This window comes from Cydia splendana, chromosome 14 (assembly GCF_910591565.1).
Source record: "Cydia splendana chromosome 14, ilCydSple1.2, whole genome shotgun sequence".
NCBI lineage: Eukaryota > Metazoa > Arthropoda > Insecta > Lepidoptera > Tortricidae > Cydia > Cydia splendana.
This window is the reverse complement of record NC_085973.1, coordinates 4668271-4688207: the sequence shown is the minus strand read 5'-3', so window position 1 is coordinate 4688207 and position 19937 is coordinate 4668271. Positions and strand designations below refer to the sequence as shown.

Here is a 19937-nt window from a genome sequence, read left to right as displayed (position 1 = left end):
CGAAGAGGTACTTAAAAGTTGTATTTCTATGCCTGTTTAAGTATTATTTTGTACATATGGCTCTACATAAATCAAACCAATATACATATTTTTCTATTGATCGCAATATTGATATGATTGCAATTAGAGCCATGGATGATTTGTTAATTTTACTTGATTGTTGTTATAAAAACACTGGTGGGGTAAATTATCGTCGAAGTCTTGTTGATTGGTCTAACTTTTGAATGAATCGTAAAATTTTAAGCGTACGCGCATGGGTGTTGTGTACATATTTGTTAGTATTAATTAATGGACTAGGATCTAATAGTAAGTAAGCACTGAAAGTAAACTATAGTTTCAAAATATACTTTTTAATAAGAGTTGCTGTTTTATTTTGTCATTTATCAATACATATGTATTTTATGAAATATAATTGTTATCTTACGTTACCATCCATCCAATTTGTTTTATGTGCCATCCATCCATTTTGTTTTAGATTAAGACTTCCAAATAAAGTAATTAAAAAACCAATGATAAAATAAAAAAAACGATATGATAAAATCAATATATTGCATAAACGTAAAAATGAAAGTAACAATAATATTACAGATTGATAACAAAATTAGCACCAACATACAAAAACACTTAACATAGCTTCAAGTACAGACAGATCACCTTACATCTAACAGTTTAATTTACAACTAAAGGTAGTCTTTTTAGTTTGTGATATGCCCATACTTTTTCATTTAACCCTGTTGTATGGAATGACTATAACTACTAGGAGCCATTTGAATTGAATATGAACAAGCGAATGCTAGAGACCGAAAACCTTTATTTAAAACGATACCGGTTTAACCGAAAACTACATATTCAAGTGAGAAAATTTAAAGCTAACTTCTATTATGAGAAAATTGAAAAATAGCAAAAGAAAATTCATTATAAAATTATTTTCTTATTTTCTATAGTTGACACATTTATTTTTGAGATAGCTGTTTGGCTTAGCGCCACTTGCACCATCGCACTAACATGGCGTTAACCCCGTTAACCGGTTAAACCTGGAGTTACCATGGTACCAGTACAATTTGACACTGGGTTAACGGTTTAGCCGGTTAAACCCGGGTTAGTGGATGATGCAAGTGGCGCTTAGGCTTTTATTATACTTTCACTGATTATATCAGACAAAACGGCCAACACTCGCGGTAACCGGTTTTCTAAACAATACCGGTCTCGGTCCCTAGTGCTTTTTTTAATTTGTACTGTGATGCTATTAAGTCACTTTACCACTCATAGTGGATGATATCACAGTTTGATCAATAACAATACCCTTCTGAGCCATGCCGCGGTCGGGTAAAGATTTTAAGGTTCCTATTTAGCTACAAGTATTTCGCGATTTGATTAGAAATGCTGAAAATGCTTTTGTTTTTTCGCCGGATGTTTTACTAAAGACAATAAATCTTTAAAAACAATGATTCGAATAAAAAAGGAAACAGTTTTATAAAATCGCAAAATACATTAGTAAAAAAAAGAGATTTAAAACTTTATACATACAATAGTATCAACTTCTTATAAAATGCTGCAAACATTTATGCTTGTGCCAAATAATTAATAAAATATATAAATAAAGACGGGATCATTAAAAATTAAGTAACATTCAAACTTCAACGTATAACTATCACTCTTAGAATCGCTGCGTTTCTTAGATATTATTAACAAACAACATAGTAAAAATAACAAGAGGATTTCAAAACAAAGAAAAAATCGTTTCACAAATACTCAACAAAAACATACTTTTGATATACACAAATATACATAAAAATCGATTTATAAAATCGCACTTCACTTTTTAGGTACCTATATTAAAATCTCTCAGATTTCCAACTTATACCAATTTTGATTTAACATTAATATCAGGAGCCGCAGCGACGATGACAATTGTAGTTATATCGACAAACGCTAATCAAAAAGTCAAAAATATGGATGATACGACTGAAGTAAAGCCGTTCTCGATAACGTTCTCTATTTTGTATGGAGAATGTTTACGCTCGAGAATATTTTCCATAGTAAACGGAAAACATTCTCGAGAATGAATGAACATGTGACAAAAAGTAAAGTCACTATTTCCATACATTTAAGCATCGATAGGCGTTTAAAAACGATTTGTGTACGCCTCCCACCGTTTATGCAATAAAATATCAAAGAAACGAAACGAGCCATTCAAAATTGCACCTTATGTAGTTCACTCGATGGTCACGATCAGATCGTCGCCCTCGAGCTTCTGCCCGTTCGTGATGAGTACGGATTGTATGGTGCCGGCTTTCGGCGCCTGGACGATCATTTCCATCTTCATGGCGGATAGGACTGCGATGGCTTGGCCTTTTTCTACCTTGTCACCTTCTTTCACTTTCACCGCTGTGGAAATAAATAGGGTATTTAAAATAAATTATTTTACACCATGCATGAAATAAAGCAACAGATAATTATTAGAAAAACACAGATAGGGGTCATCCATTAATTACGTCACACGAATTTCTAGGTTTTTTTACCCCTCCCCCCTCCTTGTCACACTTGGTCACATTTGGCAAACCCCACCCCCCTGGTGTGACGTCACATTTCTTCAACGAAATCGGCAAATATTTATTTAATATTTTATCAAAATATTTTTGACAAAAGAATATTAGTAATTTTATAACCCAAAACTGATAAAAAATCAAATTAAACGAATAAAAACGATTATCGTTTCAAAAACCTGTTATTTAAATGATAATTAGCGTATAAAATAATTTAAATACATTTTCGGTTACTGATGAAGTTAAAGTGACGTCACAAAGTTTATGACTCCCCCCTCCCTCTTGTCACAACATGTCACATTTTCTTGACCCCCTCCCTACCCCTAAACGTGTGATGTAATTAATGGATGACCCCATAGGAGTTAATTTTAAACACAAGTTCTATTTAATAAATCGGATTGAAATATATAAAGTAGGTGAGTTGACCGTGACGTCACGATGTAATGTTTCATAATTATAAATTCCATATTAGCAAATCGTTTTGACAGTTCTAAAAAGGTAACTGATTTGACTAGTAGGAAAATACCCTATTGTGATTTATTATTTTATACGTTCGCTCGTTTTGGCGATTAATTACAAATTATTATACAATTTGCAGAAAGTTATAGGTTTTGGAAACTTATAAAACTTACGAATAATGTTACAAAATATAAAGGAAGTTTTTAGAAATTTCCCGGTGGAAAAAATACTATATTCACTTACACAATACGGTGCCTGGCATCGGGGCTCCAACTTGATTCTTGTCTCCCTTGATGGCTTTAGGATGGATCTTCATTTCCTATAAAGATATAAATTCGTGGATTTGAGTTTTGTTAAAACGATAACAAAACTCATAGAAATCAAATAAAATTTTGACATGGAAAGGTATAAAGAGTGGCCGAAATATGTCAAGCTCCGGCGATTTTGCGGACGGCTAGGGCACGACATTGCGCGACTGGCGACGGCGGCAACTATAGGTGGAAACGAAAGGTCCGATCGCTGACTCGCTCCAACCTATGATTGCCGACGCCTTCACCACTCGCGCAATGTAGTGGCCGCGACGCTGGCTGGTTTTCTCGGAATATTAAAGACACAAATTTAAAAACGCCCATTAACTTAATATTGGTAGTTAAGTTACCTTGCTGGCCGTCTCGTCCTTGATGAAGACGCTTCTAAGCTGTCCGTCCGTCTCCCTCTCGCCCGCGGCCGTCATCTCGTCCGTCCTAATGTGCGGATGTCGAGCGTCTATACTTTGATACTATCACCCTCAAGGGCTAATACTAACCTTGCTGGCAGTCTCGTCCTTGATGAAGACGCTTCTAAGCTGTCCGTTGAGCTCGAACAACACCTCCCTCGTCCGCAGCGGTCATCTCGTCCGAGTCGGCTAATGTGCGGATGTCGAGCGTCTATATTTTGATACTATCACCCTCAAGGGCTAATACTAACCTTGCTGGCCGTCTCGTCCTTGATGAACACGCTTCTAAGCTGTCCGTTGAGCTCGAAGAACACCTCCCTCTCGCCCGCAGCGGTCATCTCGTCCGAGATGGCTAATGTGCGGATGTCAAGCGTCTTTCCGCGCTCAATCTTCACCTCGATGCTGTCGCCGACCTGAAAATAAATATTACTGGGTAAGAGAACGCCAAAACCAAACTCAGTAACAGCAAAGAGAATCGAGTGTAATAGAGAGGTAAAGTCTAAGAAAGAAACGTGCCCCTTAGTTCGCAAACAGATGGCGCTGTACTGTGCCATATGTTTTGCGGTCACTGAATTGTCAAACGTCAACTTTCGACAGTCAGAGTTACCGCAAAATGTATGGAGCTGTACAGCGCCATCTCGTTTGCCTGTCAAATTCGACGCACGAAATTGTCTTAGATTTTACGCATCTTACTCAACCAATGTATCTTTGGTAACAGCCTTTATCTCATTTCGTTGGCCTTACATTAGTATGGCAATCATGAATATGCCTCACATTAGGGTGGAGTCAATAACTCATTGCTTACGCTACATTTCGCTGCCCCAATATTACAGGGTTCTATGTTTCTCTTTTATCGAACTGAAATTTGGTCATAGTGACATTAAGTCGAATTTCAAACTATCTTGAAAATGTAACATAGAACCCTGTAATATTGGGGCAGCGATTTGTGACTACGCGGGTATGTAAATGTACTCACCGTAGGTCCAACAAGGAAGGTCTTAGTATCCAGATGTTTGACGGGGCCGTACTTCTCACGGATGCGGAAGAAATCGTTGGCGACTTGCGGGTACATGGCTGCTGACATTACGTCGTAATCGGTGATCTGTGGGAATTTAATATTATTTAAATAATTTGGAATTTTGTTCATGTCACTTGACCCTTTGGGGCGTCCGCGTCGCGTGGGCGGGTGCAGTGCGCGGGCGGTGCGGGGGTGAAATTGCAAAGCTCTGTTTTCCTAGGATAGCGGTGCCGTCATATAGCGGCCGTCTCCATACAAAATAATACCGCTAAATATGGATGAGTAGTATTTTGTATGGAGACGGACGCTATATACTATTACCAGAGCTTAAGTAAAATGCATCGCACTCGTCCGCACCAGTCATAGACTAGGAATCCTCTAGACGGAGTTTAGAGCAATTATTTCATGAAACCGATGCTGCCAAAAATACTGCGGTGCGGGGGACGAGGTGAGCGAGGTCCTGTGCCGTGATTGGTCCGTTCAAAGACACGGACGCCACACAAAGACACTTTCGACTCAAAAATGGAGTAAAACTACCGTAGGTATATTGTGGTAGAGGGGGTAGAGCTACTATGCTCAGTCTGGACGATGTCTTGTCTGTGGCGCCAGTTAGCGTTGTTCATACATTTTTTCGTTAACCCGCTCAGCCGCGCCGGCTAACGGACGCCCTTGAACGCCACGCCTATCATGTCCGGCGCGTCATCTAACCTTGCCGGAATGCAAGAAGGGGGCCGTCCAGAAATCATGGCATCATATTTGGCCTATTTTTAACGCAACCCCCAACCCCCCTCCCCTGCCGCAAGATCACGTGATATATAATTATGATATTTTTTATTGGGTAAATACGTAAAATAGAGCGGATTATTATATCTAATTAAATGTTTGAGTAATATTTTTGTTTATTTCTTTCCCGCTTTGAAAAAAAAATTACACATTATCTTCTCTGACCCCCCACTCCCATCGTGATCGTTCGTGATATTTTTCTTACCCCCACCCCCCCTCTAAACGATCACATGATTTCTGGACGACCCCAAGGTTATTGGGCTGTAGCGGCACATGTCAGTCTGACTTTGGCGGTCAAAAGGTTAAGGGAAGTTTGGGTTGGTTTGGTTTGACTAGTTGGATCTAAATGGGTTAAATACAAGACATCTTAAATTCACAAACGTTACTGGAAAAGTCTTGGTGTTTTTATGACATAATGACACTAGCGTACTAATCTAGCCGTGGGCGAAGTCGTATCTGCGAGGCCCTTTTTCTTTCAATTAGCCCGAAGAGGCCCGGCGCGAGGCCCCTTCGGGCGCGAGGCCGTGAGCGAGAGCCCATTCCGCCCACGCCTAGCAACGTCACTGCATAATGATGTCAGACCTAAACCTTCGGCTTGGTAACTTAGGGGGTAGACTAACAGGAGGTCACAGTTTAACATATTACTTAAAATAGTAAATGATATTCCAAACAACATAAAAACTCTTAACAATTGAGGGAGGAATATGAGACATAATACGACTACAAAAGGTATCAAACAACAGATCCAAAATGTGGGGTTCAAAAAACATGTCTATAAAGAAATCGGTTAGTGACATTTTCAACACTTGACACTTGGAAAGACGCTTAAAAATGGCTTCCTACCACATAGTCTATTTCACCGGTCACAAAGTTCTGAAAACATTATCAAGGTAAAAACATACACATTTCGCAAATAGATAGGTGGGCATTTTCACTTAAAAGTGTAGGTACCATTTACTTTTTACTTTTTAGTTAAATAAGCTTGATATGTAATTAAATTGATTTATATTAATAAAATTTGAATTATTGACTGGTTTACTTTTTGCAAAAATCCATCAACTTTTGGGTTATTTCTACTGAGAATCACGAGGATTTAAAAAGAAAAAAAATTGTCCCAAAAAATTTCAGTTTCGTAACGCATTTTCACATACATTTTGTATGGACCGTTACAAATCTGACACACAAAATTTGTATGAAAAACTGGGGACACTTTTTTTCTTTGTCTCATTCAATAGCCATCGATCACCATTACATTAAGTTTCATTAATGTCTTTAATTTCCTCATTATGTGAATTATTATGTTTTGTGCCTAAAATTGTATTATTGTGTAATTAAGTTAGTTTTAGTATAGTTGTAGTTTTCGCTCTAATATTTGTTTCATGGTGTGCATACATGCTTTGGATGGCATTCCCAGCCAAAAACCTGCTCTAAAAAGAATTATTCCATGTAATAAATGTTATCTGTTTTGTGTGCCTAATAAATAAAATAAAAATAAAATAAAATAAAAATAGTACTCGTGATTCTTAGTCTAAATAACCCAAAAGTTGATGGTTTTTCGAAAAAAAGTCAATGGTACCATTTTTTCTGAAAACCCCCAGGTAATAAAATACGCCATGTAAGAGTTTTTATTATCCTACATATTCCGATTATGTTTGAAAAAAAATAACTAGAGAATGATGATCCCACAGACAAACTCATTGTTGAGTTTTGTGGGGCTGTGCTTACAGAATATGTCATTATGTGATTTACCATGTATTTTGTTAAATAAATAATAATAATATTGTTTACCAGCGGGTAGGTTTCTTGAATGTCAGCCTTGAGTTTGTCGAAGTCGAGTGGTGGCATTTCAGCGCCGGGCCGGCCGTCGATTCTCTTCATGTCTTTAAGTACTTTAGATCTGTGGCGAAAAACAATAGCTGTATTATTATTTATTTTTTAGACATCACCAGTAAACTAAAAAGCTTTTAGCTATCTGCCCAGCTGGCCAGGTGTTCTCTTCTGCAGGTCGCATTTCTCGTTAAGTTCGATAATTATATGAAATTATTTTGTCAATTGAACTTTTGGAAAGTTTTCGAAATAGCGAAGCGCGATCTACAGCTTATAGAGCTACTAGTTGTATATAAATGGGATGTAATAACTAGTGGCTCTGTGAGCTGTAGACCTCGCGAGCATAACATAAAACTGTATAAATGTATGACTCTACTATTTTGAAGAAAAAAAAATCCAAAAACATCGAACCTGCTCACAAAAAAAGAAAGAAAAAAAAGGATAATTTTGCCTTTGTACAATGATGTATGTTTTTTTCCTATTTTATGTTTCTTTTTGTACAATAAAGTGTTTTACTACTACTACTACAAAATTTGACGAGAATCGGCTGAGAATTGCTACCAGTAGAGGAGAACATCCAGACATGAGCAAGCATTTGCCCAAGCTGAAACGGAGACCTTCGCTAACGCTCAGTCGTCTTATTGAGGCACGATAATCACACATACCTCAGAGGTTCAGGGTATCCACCATGCGGCTGCCCAATAGCTCCCTGCAGGAACTCCACGACGGACTTGGGGAACGACAACTCCTCAGCCTTAGCTTCGATGTCCTTGGCGGTGAGTTTGTTTTGCACCATGAACTGGGCGAGGTCACCCACGACCTTGGACGAGGGGGTGACCTTGATGATGTCGCCGAGGATGAGGTTCGCTTCTCTGTGAAAGAAAATAGATATAGGTAGATGGTCAAGCAAATCTTGTCAGTAGAAAAAGGCGCGAAATCAAATTTTCTATGAGGCAATATCCCGTCGCGCCTACATTTTTCAAATTTGCCGCCTTTTTCTACTGACAAGATCTGCTTGACCAACTATACTTAGTATTTGATCTGTGCACAAAAAGCGTGGTAAAATATAGTTTCATTGGTGAACACTTAAGTCTGCAACGATTTTGATAGCACACGCAGTGCAAGTGTTATTTTAAACGTCACACTTCTATGAAATTAGGACGTATAAATAACACTTGCACTGCGTGTGCTTTCACAATCGTTGCAGACTTTTCTTGATCTAACTCTAAGCTATAAGGCCACGCGTTAGCTAAGGTTGGTCAAACCAATTTGTCAGTCAGTAAGAATTGAAATGAGATAGTCCTTTGACAAACTACTCGTATATATTCCATGAGGTAAAATGTAGGACCAACCATGCCATCGCAAAACAAACTGATAGTGCCATAGAATACTTCGAGATATAATTGGCCAAATGGTCATTTTGCAATTTCCGGGTTGGTGCCATAGTGTACGTTCAAAATCAAGTAGGTATGTGTAATGTGCACCTCAAAGGGTATGGCTAAGGGTTGAAAAAACAAAGGAAAGTTACCATATAGGTGGAAACTTTCAGGAGAAATAAATAAACATGTTGAAAATGGAAAATTTCGTTCTCTAAATTTTTCCATGTAGTTGGCAAACTTGGAAACTTTCCGTCAGCATGTAAGATTATTTCATTTTGCATGTTATTCCAAATAAGAGAGAGTGAGTGTCTCTTATACTACAACAGTCTCAAATGTCTCAATTCACCTGTAAGCCTTCTTAACCTCCTCGAACTGCGAACCCAGTCCGAGCGAGAAGGCCTGGAACTGCAGGTTGGTGTACTGGCCGCCGGGGATCTCGTTGAGGTACACGTCCGCGTTGCCGGACTTCATGGTGGCCGTGCACTCGAACGGCCCGTACAGGGTTCGAGCTTGCTCCCAGTACGCTGAGTATTCTGATACCTTTTGGAGGGGGATTTCTTTAAATAACATATAGTATCATACCTGCAAGCCTTCTTAACCTCCTCAAACTGCGAGCGCAGTCCCAGCGAGAAGGCCTGGAACTGCGGCCGGGGATCTCGTTGAGGTACACGTCCGCGTTGCCGGACTTCATGGTGGCCGTGCACTCGAACGGCCCGTACAGGGTTCGAGCTTGCTCTGAGTATTCTGATACTTTTTGGAGGGGGATTTCTTTAAATAACATATAGTATCATACCTGCAAGCCTTCTTAACCTCCTCAAACTGCGAGCGCAGTCCCAGCGAGAAGGCCTGGAACTGCAGGTTGGTGTACTGGCCGCCGGGGATCTCGTTGAGGTACACGTCCGCGTTGCCGGACTTCATGGTGGCCGTGCACTCGAACGGCCCGGCCCGTACAGGGTTCGAGCTTGCTCTGAGTATTCTGATACTTTTTGGAGGGGTATTTCTTTAAATAACATATAGTATCATACCTGTAAGCCTTCTTAACCTCCTCAAACTGCGAGCCCAGTCCCAGCGAGAAGGCCTGGAACTGCAGGTTGGTGTACTGGCCGCCGGGGATCTCGTTGAGGTACACGTCCGCGTTGCCGGACTTCATGGTGGCCGTGCACTCGAACGGCCCGTACAGGGTTCGAGCTTGCTCCCAGTACGCTGAGTATTCTGATACTTTTTGGAGGGGGATTTCTGTGAACAATATTTTTTTCTAAGTTTCAGTTGTTAGTTAATCACAGTCACTCTCTCTCTCTTAGTACCTATTTGCTCATCAAACTACGTTTTTTGTGTTTTTAATTAGCCTATTTGACTGTCCTACTGCTGGGCAAAGGCATCTCCCCTGGCTCTCCATAACTCCCGATTTTGTGCTACGTTAAAAAAAATAAAAATTCTCGTAAACAGTAAGGTCTGGCAATAATATTATGTGCTGTTAAGTGTCTTGATCAAGATTGACCAAAGGCCGAAAGTGCTCGATCTAAAGCGGCTGGTGTAAACCATAATCGGCCGTAAGCCAATATTATGTTGTAAAGTGCCCGGTGCCGTGTAAGATCGGCCGATGGCCGGCATTGTTTGCAGTAAAACACCCGGTGCAGCACAAGATCAGCCGAAGGGCAATATTTTGACGTTCTCAACCAAAAGGTACCTACATACATTGTCGGTTGTCAAAGTCAAGGTTGGTTTCAAATTGAAGCTATATGGAAATAGCGACTTATTGACAACCGACAATAAGTACCCTTTTGGTTGAGAATGGCACATATTATTTGATTAAAGTGCCTAAGTGTAGCACAAGATCGGCCGAAAGCTGACGTAATGTAACGTAAAGTAGCTGGTTTAAAGGATTTAATAACCGGAGTCGCTTTTAAGAGCTTACCCCTCTGCCGAAAACCTTGCACAATTTGTGCAAACTTTTGTATGGACTGACGTTTATCTGACATGGCTGTTTGTACGTTACGTACAAATCATGTACAAATAGCTACATTTGACGTGCCCCTCTCCTGCAAAAATTGGCAGACTGTTTTGTACAGAAAATGACAGCCAAAGCGTCTCCAGTTACTAAATGCTCTAAGGTGGCTGGCCTAGGACAAGATCTAATGTATTGTAAGGTAGTAAGTGTAGGATTGGAGTCGGTTGCAAGTTAAATTATGATATTTGATAATGTAATGAGTGTGTATATTGTATACTGACTGGTGTCTTGTTCGGTGCCCATGAGGCAGGCGACGAGCGCGCCCATGCTGGGCTGGCTGGTCATGCCCGACATGGAGTCGGCGGCCGCGTCCACCACGTCGGCTCCGGCCTGCGCGCAGGCCAGCATGGCCGCCACGCCCGCGCCCGACGTGTCGTGCGTGTGCACGTGGATGGGCACGTCGGGGTGCTTGTCGCGGATCGCCGAGATCAGGAGCCTGGGATATATCAGGGGGTTTTCAGAAAAAATGGTACCATTTACTTTTTTTTCGAAAAACGATATCAACTTTTGAGTTATTTAGACTCAGAATTACGAGTAGGTACTATTGAATGAGACAAAGAAAAAAAAGGGTCCCCAGTTTTTCATACAAATTTTGGGTTTCAGTTCTATGTAACGGTCCATACAAAACTGTAATTTTTTTGACACATTTTTTTTTCTTTTTAAATCGATCGTGTTCGTAATTCTGAGTAGAAACAACCCAAAAGTAGATGGATTTTCGAAAAAAATAAATGGTACCTATAAACACTCTACCATCAACATTTGTTAAAAATGGTAAAAAAAACTTCAAAGCTTAATGGGTACACAACGAAGGTGGCAATAATAACTGACACTATCTTATTTGTAGAGCCATAAAAGTGTGTCACATTTTTGCGGCTTACTAAGAGTATCATATTATCGCAGGTGACTGTACTCTAAAAACAAATTAAATTACTTTCTACGAAAATACTTTAATTTTTGTTTTTTGCAAGTAGTCACACTTCTTCTTCTCCTTGTCTTTTTCCCATTATTTGGGGTCGGCTCTCCTAGTTATATATTCTTCCTAGTTATAATGTATTATAGGTTAAGTTTTATGTTTTACACCAAATAAAAGTATTTCTTTCTTTCTTTCTTTCTTTCTTTCTTAGTTATATTTCGCCAGGCTTCACGGTCCTGGGTCGTCTCAGGTGTGCAAGTAGTCACACTACTATTTAAAATTAAACTATAAACGAAATAATTGTCATATACAAAGGAAACAATGACCAAGGCCTCCCAAGGCCAAGCAAGCAAGCAAGGCAAAGCCTTTATTTCGTTTACAGCTTAATGGGTACGTCCAGTGCCCTGTTTATCAAAAGCTTGTAACATGTAATACAAGTGAAAGTCTCTTTCTAACAAAAGCTGTCAAAAAGGGACTTCCACTTGTATTACAAGTTACAAGCTTTTGATTGACAGGGCACAGAGGTAGCGCATGCACGCATGTGTACTCCAGATTGCGCGCAATATCGCAATTCATACGAAACTCGCATATACATTTACTTTGTACCACGACCTACAAGCGCACGAGCTTTTCAATAGCAAGAAAACACCGCTTGAGAAAAAATAAAGGAAGGCGAATTAAAGTTGACAGCATAGTACAACTAAAGCCCATTTTCTTGAGAAATAGCACACACATTTAAACTTGAGACCGCTCATGTTCCAGCCTCTATTTGGTGACCTAAAGTGTATTCATCCTTACTTGTCCTATCGTGTAAACAAACACTTCTCGAAGACATTATCACACTTTTCTCTGGAATTACACAATAATCATCAATTAAAATGATGTTGTATACTTACAGAAACTCACAAAGAATTGAAATAAATAACCACTGAAAAATATCACTTCTAATCAGATTTTCATCAATGATCGCAGTAACGAACGGATCACCTAAAAAACATCTGACATTACGATGTCTGGATTGTTTATGAATCGTATTGTTGGCATTACACTTTGACGTCACGTTTGTTTACATGATAAGACATGTAAAGATGAATCCCATCAAAAACATAAATGTAAAAAAGGAGAGCCAAGTTCAATACAAAAATTATGCTTGGCTGTGGGGTTCGCCGCAAAAAGAATGGAGATCTAAATGAGTGCCAAGTTCTATGCAAAATCCAAATATGTATTTATAAGAACAAAATAACATTATAAACAAGTATTAAACTCTATTTCTTTGCTTTATTGGATACCTATAACAATTGCTGTTATTTAAAAAAAATGTGAGATCTTAAAGCAGGTTAGATTTGACTTGGCCAGTTTTCATTACATCAGTCATTTTATAAAGTAATTCTGATAAAAACTAGCCAAGCCAAATCTAACCTACTTTAAGATCTCACATTTTTTTTAAATAACAGCAATTGTTATAGGTATCCAATAAAGCAAAGAAATAGAGTTTAATACTTGTTTATAATGTTATTTTGTTCTTATAAATACATATTTGGATTTTGCATAGAACTTGGCACTCATTTAGATCTCCATTCTTTTTGCGGCGAACCCCACAGCCAAGCATAATTTTTGTATTGAACTTGGCTCTCCTTTTTTACATTTATGTTTTTGATGGGATATCAATACTTTTTGTAAAGAAAACAAGGCAGGTATTGAGATTTAATGTTTTTTCTTGTGTTTCCGCCGCATGTTTTTTCACTTCTGTTCTTTGTATTAATTATGTGGTGCCGCGCGCCGCCAACGACACACCGTTGGCCGGTCGTTTAGCGCGTATTACAAGTTTTTTGTATGGGGACACCACTTATTTTTTGACTTAACTTTATTTTTATATTTCTTTTATATAGCAAATATAATAATACATATATTGGGATAGTTTCAAATATCTGCTTGTAACGGTTCCAACGCTACAATTAAAAAATATTTTTTGTATGGGGACCCCCCCTATTTTTTACCTTTTTTTATTTTTAGATTTTTTCCTACGCTTACACACAATTACCGAGCTGGATTCCAAATTTCATCCTTCTAGGTCATCTGGAAGTAGGTTAGGTTTAGGTACTATATGTCAGTCACAATAAATAAAAAAATTGTATGGGGACCCCCCCTATTTTTTACCTTTTTTTTATTTTTAGATTTTTTCCTACGCTTACACACAATAACCGAGCTGGATTCCAAATTTCATCCTTCTAGGTCATCTGGAAGTAGGTTAGGTTTAGGTACTTATATGTCAGTCACAATAAAAAATGGTTTTTTTGTATGGGGACCCCCCCTATTTTTTAACTTTTTTTTATTTTTAGATTTTTTCCTACGCTTACACACAATAACCGAGCTGGATTCCAAATTTCATCCTTCTAGGTCATCTGGAAGTAGGTTAGGTTTAGGTACTATAAGTCAGTCAGTCAGTCAGTCCCAAAATTTACGACTTTTTGACCTTCATATCTTTATAACCGTTTGAGCTAGCTTCATGAAATTTAGGCTTCTAGATGTCCTTATGGATATAATTAAACACACGTAGTTTTATGTGTTTACGTTAAATATGTTTTGAGTTATAGAAGGGTCAAAAGTGGCACCAAGTGGTTCGTGTAAAGATACACTCGGCGCTGGCTAGCCAGTTCCTTTGCTTGAACTTGGCTTGACACGCTGCCGCGTGTCTAGATACACTTTACATTCCTAAAGTTTTTGCTCAAATAATACTCACTTAGCTGCCTGGGGCTTTAATAATCCTGCCATATCCTTAATACACAGCACATGGGTCCCAGCCTTCACGAGCTCATCGGCCAGGTTCAAGTAGTACTTCAGGTCGTATTTCTTCTTGTTAGGGTCGGACACGTCGCCCGTGTATGAGATGGCAGCTTCGACCACGCCCCCGGCTTTGCCTGCGGCGTCCATGCCGAGGATTAAGTTGGGGAGGTAGTTTAGAGAGTCGAATACGCGGAAGATGTCCATGCCGGCTTTAACCTGTAATAAAAATTAAATTATAATGGCACTATTCATAAATGTTTATCAAGACGTTGATAAATAGAGATTTGCTTTATGAATAAGGACGTAAATTATTAAAATACAACTATAAGAATGACTTTTAATTGATTGAACCGCTAATTGTGACTAATTGACGGTGTTGATTAGGATCATAGTATTAAAATCAGTTAGGGCTAGGAGTCACACTAAAATTAGTCCTTGTACTGCGCCATGTGCTCGTCACCATCGTGTATGATCTGCCCTTCCACCTCGACACTATTACGTTTCTTACTATTGGTCATCACTTTTTGTTTTGTTTTATAGTAAAATCTTCGTTAGTCCTGTAAGGCCGTGTTGGCTAAATTTTACTGACCGACATCTCGCAGAACTTGTAGACCACGTTGTCGGGATAGTTGGTATAGCCGACGGCGTTGGCGCCGCGGAGCAGCATTTGGAACGGGATGTTGGGGATGAGACGCCGCATGGCTTCTAGTCGCTCCCAAGGGCATTCGTGCAGGAACCTGGACAAATGGGAAATAGGTTAAAAAGAGAGTTAGTACTCGAGAAATAGAAGGACTAGATTTTAGAACTTGCTCAGATAAAAGGTTAGGGCTGAGATGGCCCTACATCAGATTATTATGTAAAAAAATATGTCTGACGAGTTTAAATATTTATTAATTTAGTTTTTTTTTTCGAACATCAGTCCATAACTAAATACAATAAATGAAACAACCCGTATTAACATATTTATACAAACAACTCACCTAAGAGCGACATCAAAAGTAGCTCCACCCCAGTTTTCCATAGAGTACAGATTACTAAAGTTATGTGCCACATAAGGTGACGCAGCCAATAGATCATGTGTTCGAACTCTGGTGGCTAAGAGGGACTGATGAGCGTCTCTGAACGAGGTGTCCATGAGGAGAAGACCCTTGTTTTGGCGGACGGCCTTGGCGAAGGCCTCTGGACCGCCTTCTTGGAGGATCTGTTTGAAGCCTTTTGGAGGCTTGATGGCTGTAAGAAAAGAACGTTGTTTTATTTAGTTGTAGGTCGTCTTGAATGAATGATGCTTTGAATGAATGATGCTTTTATTCGAAACACACATACACAACAACATTCAACAACAGTTACAGTGTTGCGAGTGGGTCCAAAAAAGGATAACACTCAGCATGTCGCAGCACATGATTAGTGTTACGACGCTGATTTTCCGTGTAAGTACCCATTGACACGTAAAACAAACACAAAACAACACAGAACATAAAAACAAAACCGAAGCAGAATCAGTATAAATACTTAAGCACAGAGTCATCTAATCCCAAGAATTACTTATAATTTTAGCAGTTACAAAAGTTGATGTCTAATTTCTTACCCGTATTTTCTCCGGTTAGTTCGTATTTCTTGACAGCCTCTGGTGAAAGGTCTGAAAATAGGTTTAGTAAAATGAGGAAACTGGGCACACATGGAGCGTGAACATTATAATAAATGAATAACAGACACAATTTTACAATAATAGGTAGGTACATGTTTATTCCATAGTAGTATACAATTGGCAATGGGATAAAATTAAAATATGTATGAAATTATTGTATGTAGATCACTTATTATTTGTAGAAGTGCTTAAATAAATATTAAATTAAAAATTTTGTAAACCCCCCACGCTATATGCCAAAAAAATCCATTTCATGCCAAATATGCCTTACATAGTTTTGGAAAAGAGCTGAATACTCTTCAAACTGATGGATCGATTTCTATCAAACATAGCTGCGAACCACCGCAAGGAAACTCGCTTTCACGTTCAAAAAACCGCAACGAAATCGGTCCATCCGTTGGATAGCTACGATGCCACAGACAGACATACATTGGCGTCAAACATATAACACCCCTCATTTTACGTCGGGGATTAAATACTAATAAAGTACTATTGTACAGTAAGGATATGTAAAATGTATTCATCCTTAAGTGTCTTACCATGTAAACAAACAAACGTCAAATCCATAGAAAATCTAGACATCGTAATGCCAGATGTTTTTGAGGTGATCGTGTAAACTGTAAACAAACACTTCTCGAAAACATTATCACACTTTTCTCTGGAATTACACAATAATAATCACTTAAAATGTGGTTGTATACTTAAAGAAACTCACAAAGTATTGAAATCAACCAAATAACCACTGAAAAGTATAATTTCTAATAAGATTTTCATCAATAATCGCAGTAACGAACGGATCACCTCAAAAACATCTGAGGGGTCATCCATTAATTACGTCACACGAATTTCTAGGTTTTTTGACCCCTCCCCCCCCCCCCCCCTCCTTGTCACAGTTGGTCACTTTTGGCAAACCCCTCCCCCCTGGTGTGACGTCACATTTCTTCAACGAAATCGGCAATTATTTATTTAATATTTGATCAAAATATTTTTGACAAAAGAAATATTATTATTTTTATAACCCAACACTGACTAAGAAATAAAATTAAACTAATAAAAACGATCATCGTTTCAAAAACTTGTTATTTAACTGTATAGCGAATAAAATAATTTAAATAAATTTTCGGTTACTGATGAAGTTAAAAGTGACGTCACAAAGTTTGTGACTCCCCCCTCCCCCTTGTCACAATATGTCACATTTTCTTGACCCCCTCCCTCCCCCTAAACGTGTGATGTAATTAATGGATGACCCCTGACATTACGATGTCTAGATTTTCTATGCATTTGACGTTTGTTTACATCGGCGGTCGGCAACCTGCGGCCCGAGGGCCGCATGCGGCTCGTGAAACTGTCACTTGCGGCCTGCGAGCCTCTCTGGCTATGTAATATTGAGAAACGACAATATCTGATAAAGTCATAAATATTAACAAAGTGCGGCCCGCGTCAACTTACTCATCGTTAACTACGCTACTAAAACTACGCAAAAAAAGGTTGCCGACCGCTGGTTTACATGATAAGACACGTAAATGAATACACTTTAACTTAAGTTAGGTAATTAATTACATATAGGTACACACAAACACACATTATGTACAACCGTGTGCGAAATGAAAATGTGTTTACGTTTAGTGCAGCCCCTATCCCTTGAGTTACCAAATTTCAGGATTTTTGGGACTGTGCCAGGATTACGGAAATATTAGGAATGACGAATAAATGTGAGTGAGTAGATACAAGTTTTTGTTAGAACTAGGAAAATGTAAGAAATATTTAAACCCGGTTTGAAATGTTTGTGTGTAGGATGATACATATAAATGAGTTAATCCCCAATGAAAAGCGATAACCGGGATTTAAATATATTACCTACCACACCCAGGTCGGGCTGGAAGAAATTAACAAATATTTATGTTTTTAAATTCATGCAATTTCTGAACTGAATGGAAAATTGTATTTCTTACGTAAGAGTACCTTCGGTTATTCTCGAATTTATATAGAAAATAAAAATCGAGGTGTATTATGAATTCTGGTATACCTACCTCGTTTTTTTAGCACTAGAAAAATGGTAAACAATCTTGACAGGTCTTATTATTGAATAATGCTTTTAAAAAAATAGTAACTTTTAGTTATGAAACCAAAATAATGTATGTAATATGCTAGCTGATACTAGTATATAATGTTACATATTTGCTGTAAGTAACTTATTTTTCAATAAAAATACACGTCAACATTGTTTACCTTTTTCTGATCCTAAAAAACGAGGTATAGTATTTTATATACGTAAGGTAAAAACGTATACAGTAAAAATGTGCATATTGTGCTCCAAAATTCGATATTTAATTTTAATTTTATGTTGGTATGAATGCCAATTTAATGCAGACCATCACTACTATCATTGTGTAATACATCAGGTTGTGATATAGTTTTCATACATTTTTTTTTATTTTTATTAGGGGGACACCTTACACAGATCAACCTAGCCCCAAACTAAGCAAAGCTTGTACTATGGGTGCTAGGCGACGATATACATACTTATATAGATAAATACATACTTATATACATAGAAAACACCCATGACTCAGGAACAAATATTTGTGTTCATCACACAAATAAATGCCCTTACCGGGATTCGAACCCAGGACCATCGGTTTCGCAAACAGAGTCACTACCCGCTAGGCCAGACCGGTCGACATAAAAACTGTTTTAGCAAAATTAGTAAAATTACCCCTTGGGGGGCAAAGTAGGCACATTTTACGGTATGTAAGGTGTAACTAGGTCACTCACGTGATATTAGTATAACCTCAGATTTGTTTTGGCTGGCAAGTTTAACCCCCTTATTCGAGCGTTTCTTTTATTTTTTGCCATTTTATATATTGTGACCTTATTTGCCACTTTAGTGTTATTTCTAGTCAGGATCGCGATGCCTTTCCATCCTTATAGGAGAAAAAAAGTGTCCTTAAATTTCCATACATTTTCAAACTTTCCTTTTTGTTACCGCCATACACAGTGTCCTAAGGGGAAAAGGTAACACAATAGGAAAAAAACTCTGGGACATTTTTTTATCCCATTAAGATCGAAAGAGTTCATGATTCTGAGTAGAAATATCACAAAAGTGGCAAAAAAAATCATAATAAATTTAAATGGCAAAAAATAAAAGAAACGCTCATTCATAAACGCGCTACAAACCTCAATTAGCTAATAACCGTGTCTTAATCTGTCATTTTGACTTATGTATTTGTAAGAAAGGGATAGAACATAATTTAACTAAATCAGGCCCGTAAAGTTTTATGAATAACGGTAAGAATACAACCATAAATGATGACTTACCGAGAGGAACGGGGGGAATGTATGGCGTGATGTCCGCGGGAGGAATGGAGGTGGCCAGTGGGGTAGCCGGGCCGTTCACAAGCACCTGTACGTAAATTATATAAATAATGAAACATTATATTATAACAGAAAATATTCTATACGTAACCATGTCATTTAACCTCGTAAGCATATAAAGTATTTTAAATTTTTTATTTGAACCTTATTCAATAAGTAAATTAGAACGAATTTCGTATGTTTTAAAAAGCAATGAAACAAAAGAAATGCTACTTTATTTGGTTCATGAAAGGTTCAAATTAGATTGCACGATTATGTACATTGTAATGTACATTTAGTCTCAGGAGGATAAAGCTAAACAAATAAACGAGACGTGACTTAGGGGCTATTCATAAATTACGTCATTTCAAATTAGGGGGGGGGTCTGGACATCGGATGACGGTAGCATGAAGTAGGAGGAAATGGGGTCATTTGAAGCATGATTTTTGGATGATTATAGGGGGGGGGGGGTCAAAAATCGCCAAAAATCGATGACGTAATTTATG

General features: G+C 38.3%; 1 protein-coding gene across 6 annotated transcripts in view; it reads right to left on the bottom strand.

The window, feature by feature from the left end:
- Positions 1 to 530: 530 nt before the first annotated feature.
- The window catches only part of LOC134797100 (pyruvate carboxylase, mitochondrial), a 51477-nt gene continuing 32070 nt past the window's right edge, over positions 531 to 19937 (bottom strand). For 4 of the 6 annotated variants that reach the window (XM_063769320.1, XM_063769323.1, XM_063769324.1 and 1 more), the window contains 13 exons: positions 19396 to 19480; positions 16018 to 16068; positions 15413 to 15662; positions 15022 to 15169; positions 14389 to 14648; positions 10957 to 11171; positions 9074 to 9284; positions 8014 to 8220; positions 7310 to 7418; positions 4697 to 4822; positions 3972 to 4133; positions 3249 to 3324; positions 531 to 2388 (listed from right to left, as the gene is read on the bottom strand). In XM_063769320.1, coding sequence (XP_063625390.1) covers positions 2216 to 2388; positions 3249 to 3324; positions 3972 to 4133; positions 4697 to 4822; positions 7310 to 7418; positions 8014 to 8220; positions 9074 to 9284; positions 10957 to 11171; positions 14389 to 14648; positions 15022 to 15169; positions 15413 to 15662; positions 16018 to 16068; positions 19396 to 19480 — 2073 coding nt within the window. In that variant the 3' untranslated portion in view covers positions 531 to 2215. Of the gene's footprint in view, positions 2389 to 3248; positions 3325 to 3810; positions 3874 to 3971; positions 4134 to 4696; positions 4823 to 7309; positions 7419 to 8013; positions 8221 to 9073; positions 9285 to 9752; positions 9964 to 10956; positions 11172 to 14388; positions 14649 to 15021; positions 15170 to 15412; positions 15663 to 16017; positions 16069 to 19395; positions 19481 to 19937 lie in introns of all 6 variants that reach the window. The other 2 variants (XM_063769322.1, XM_063769321.1) reach the window with 2 other exon arrangements.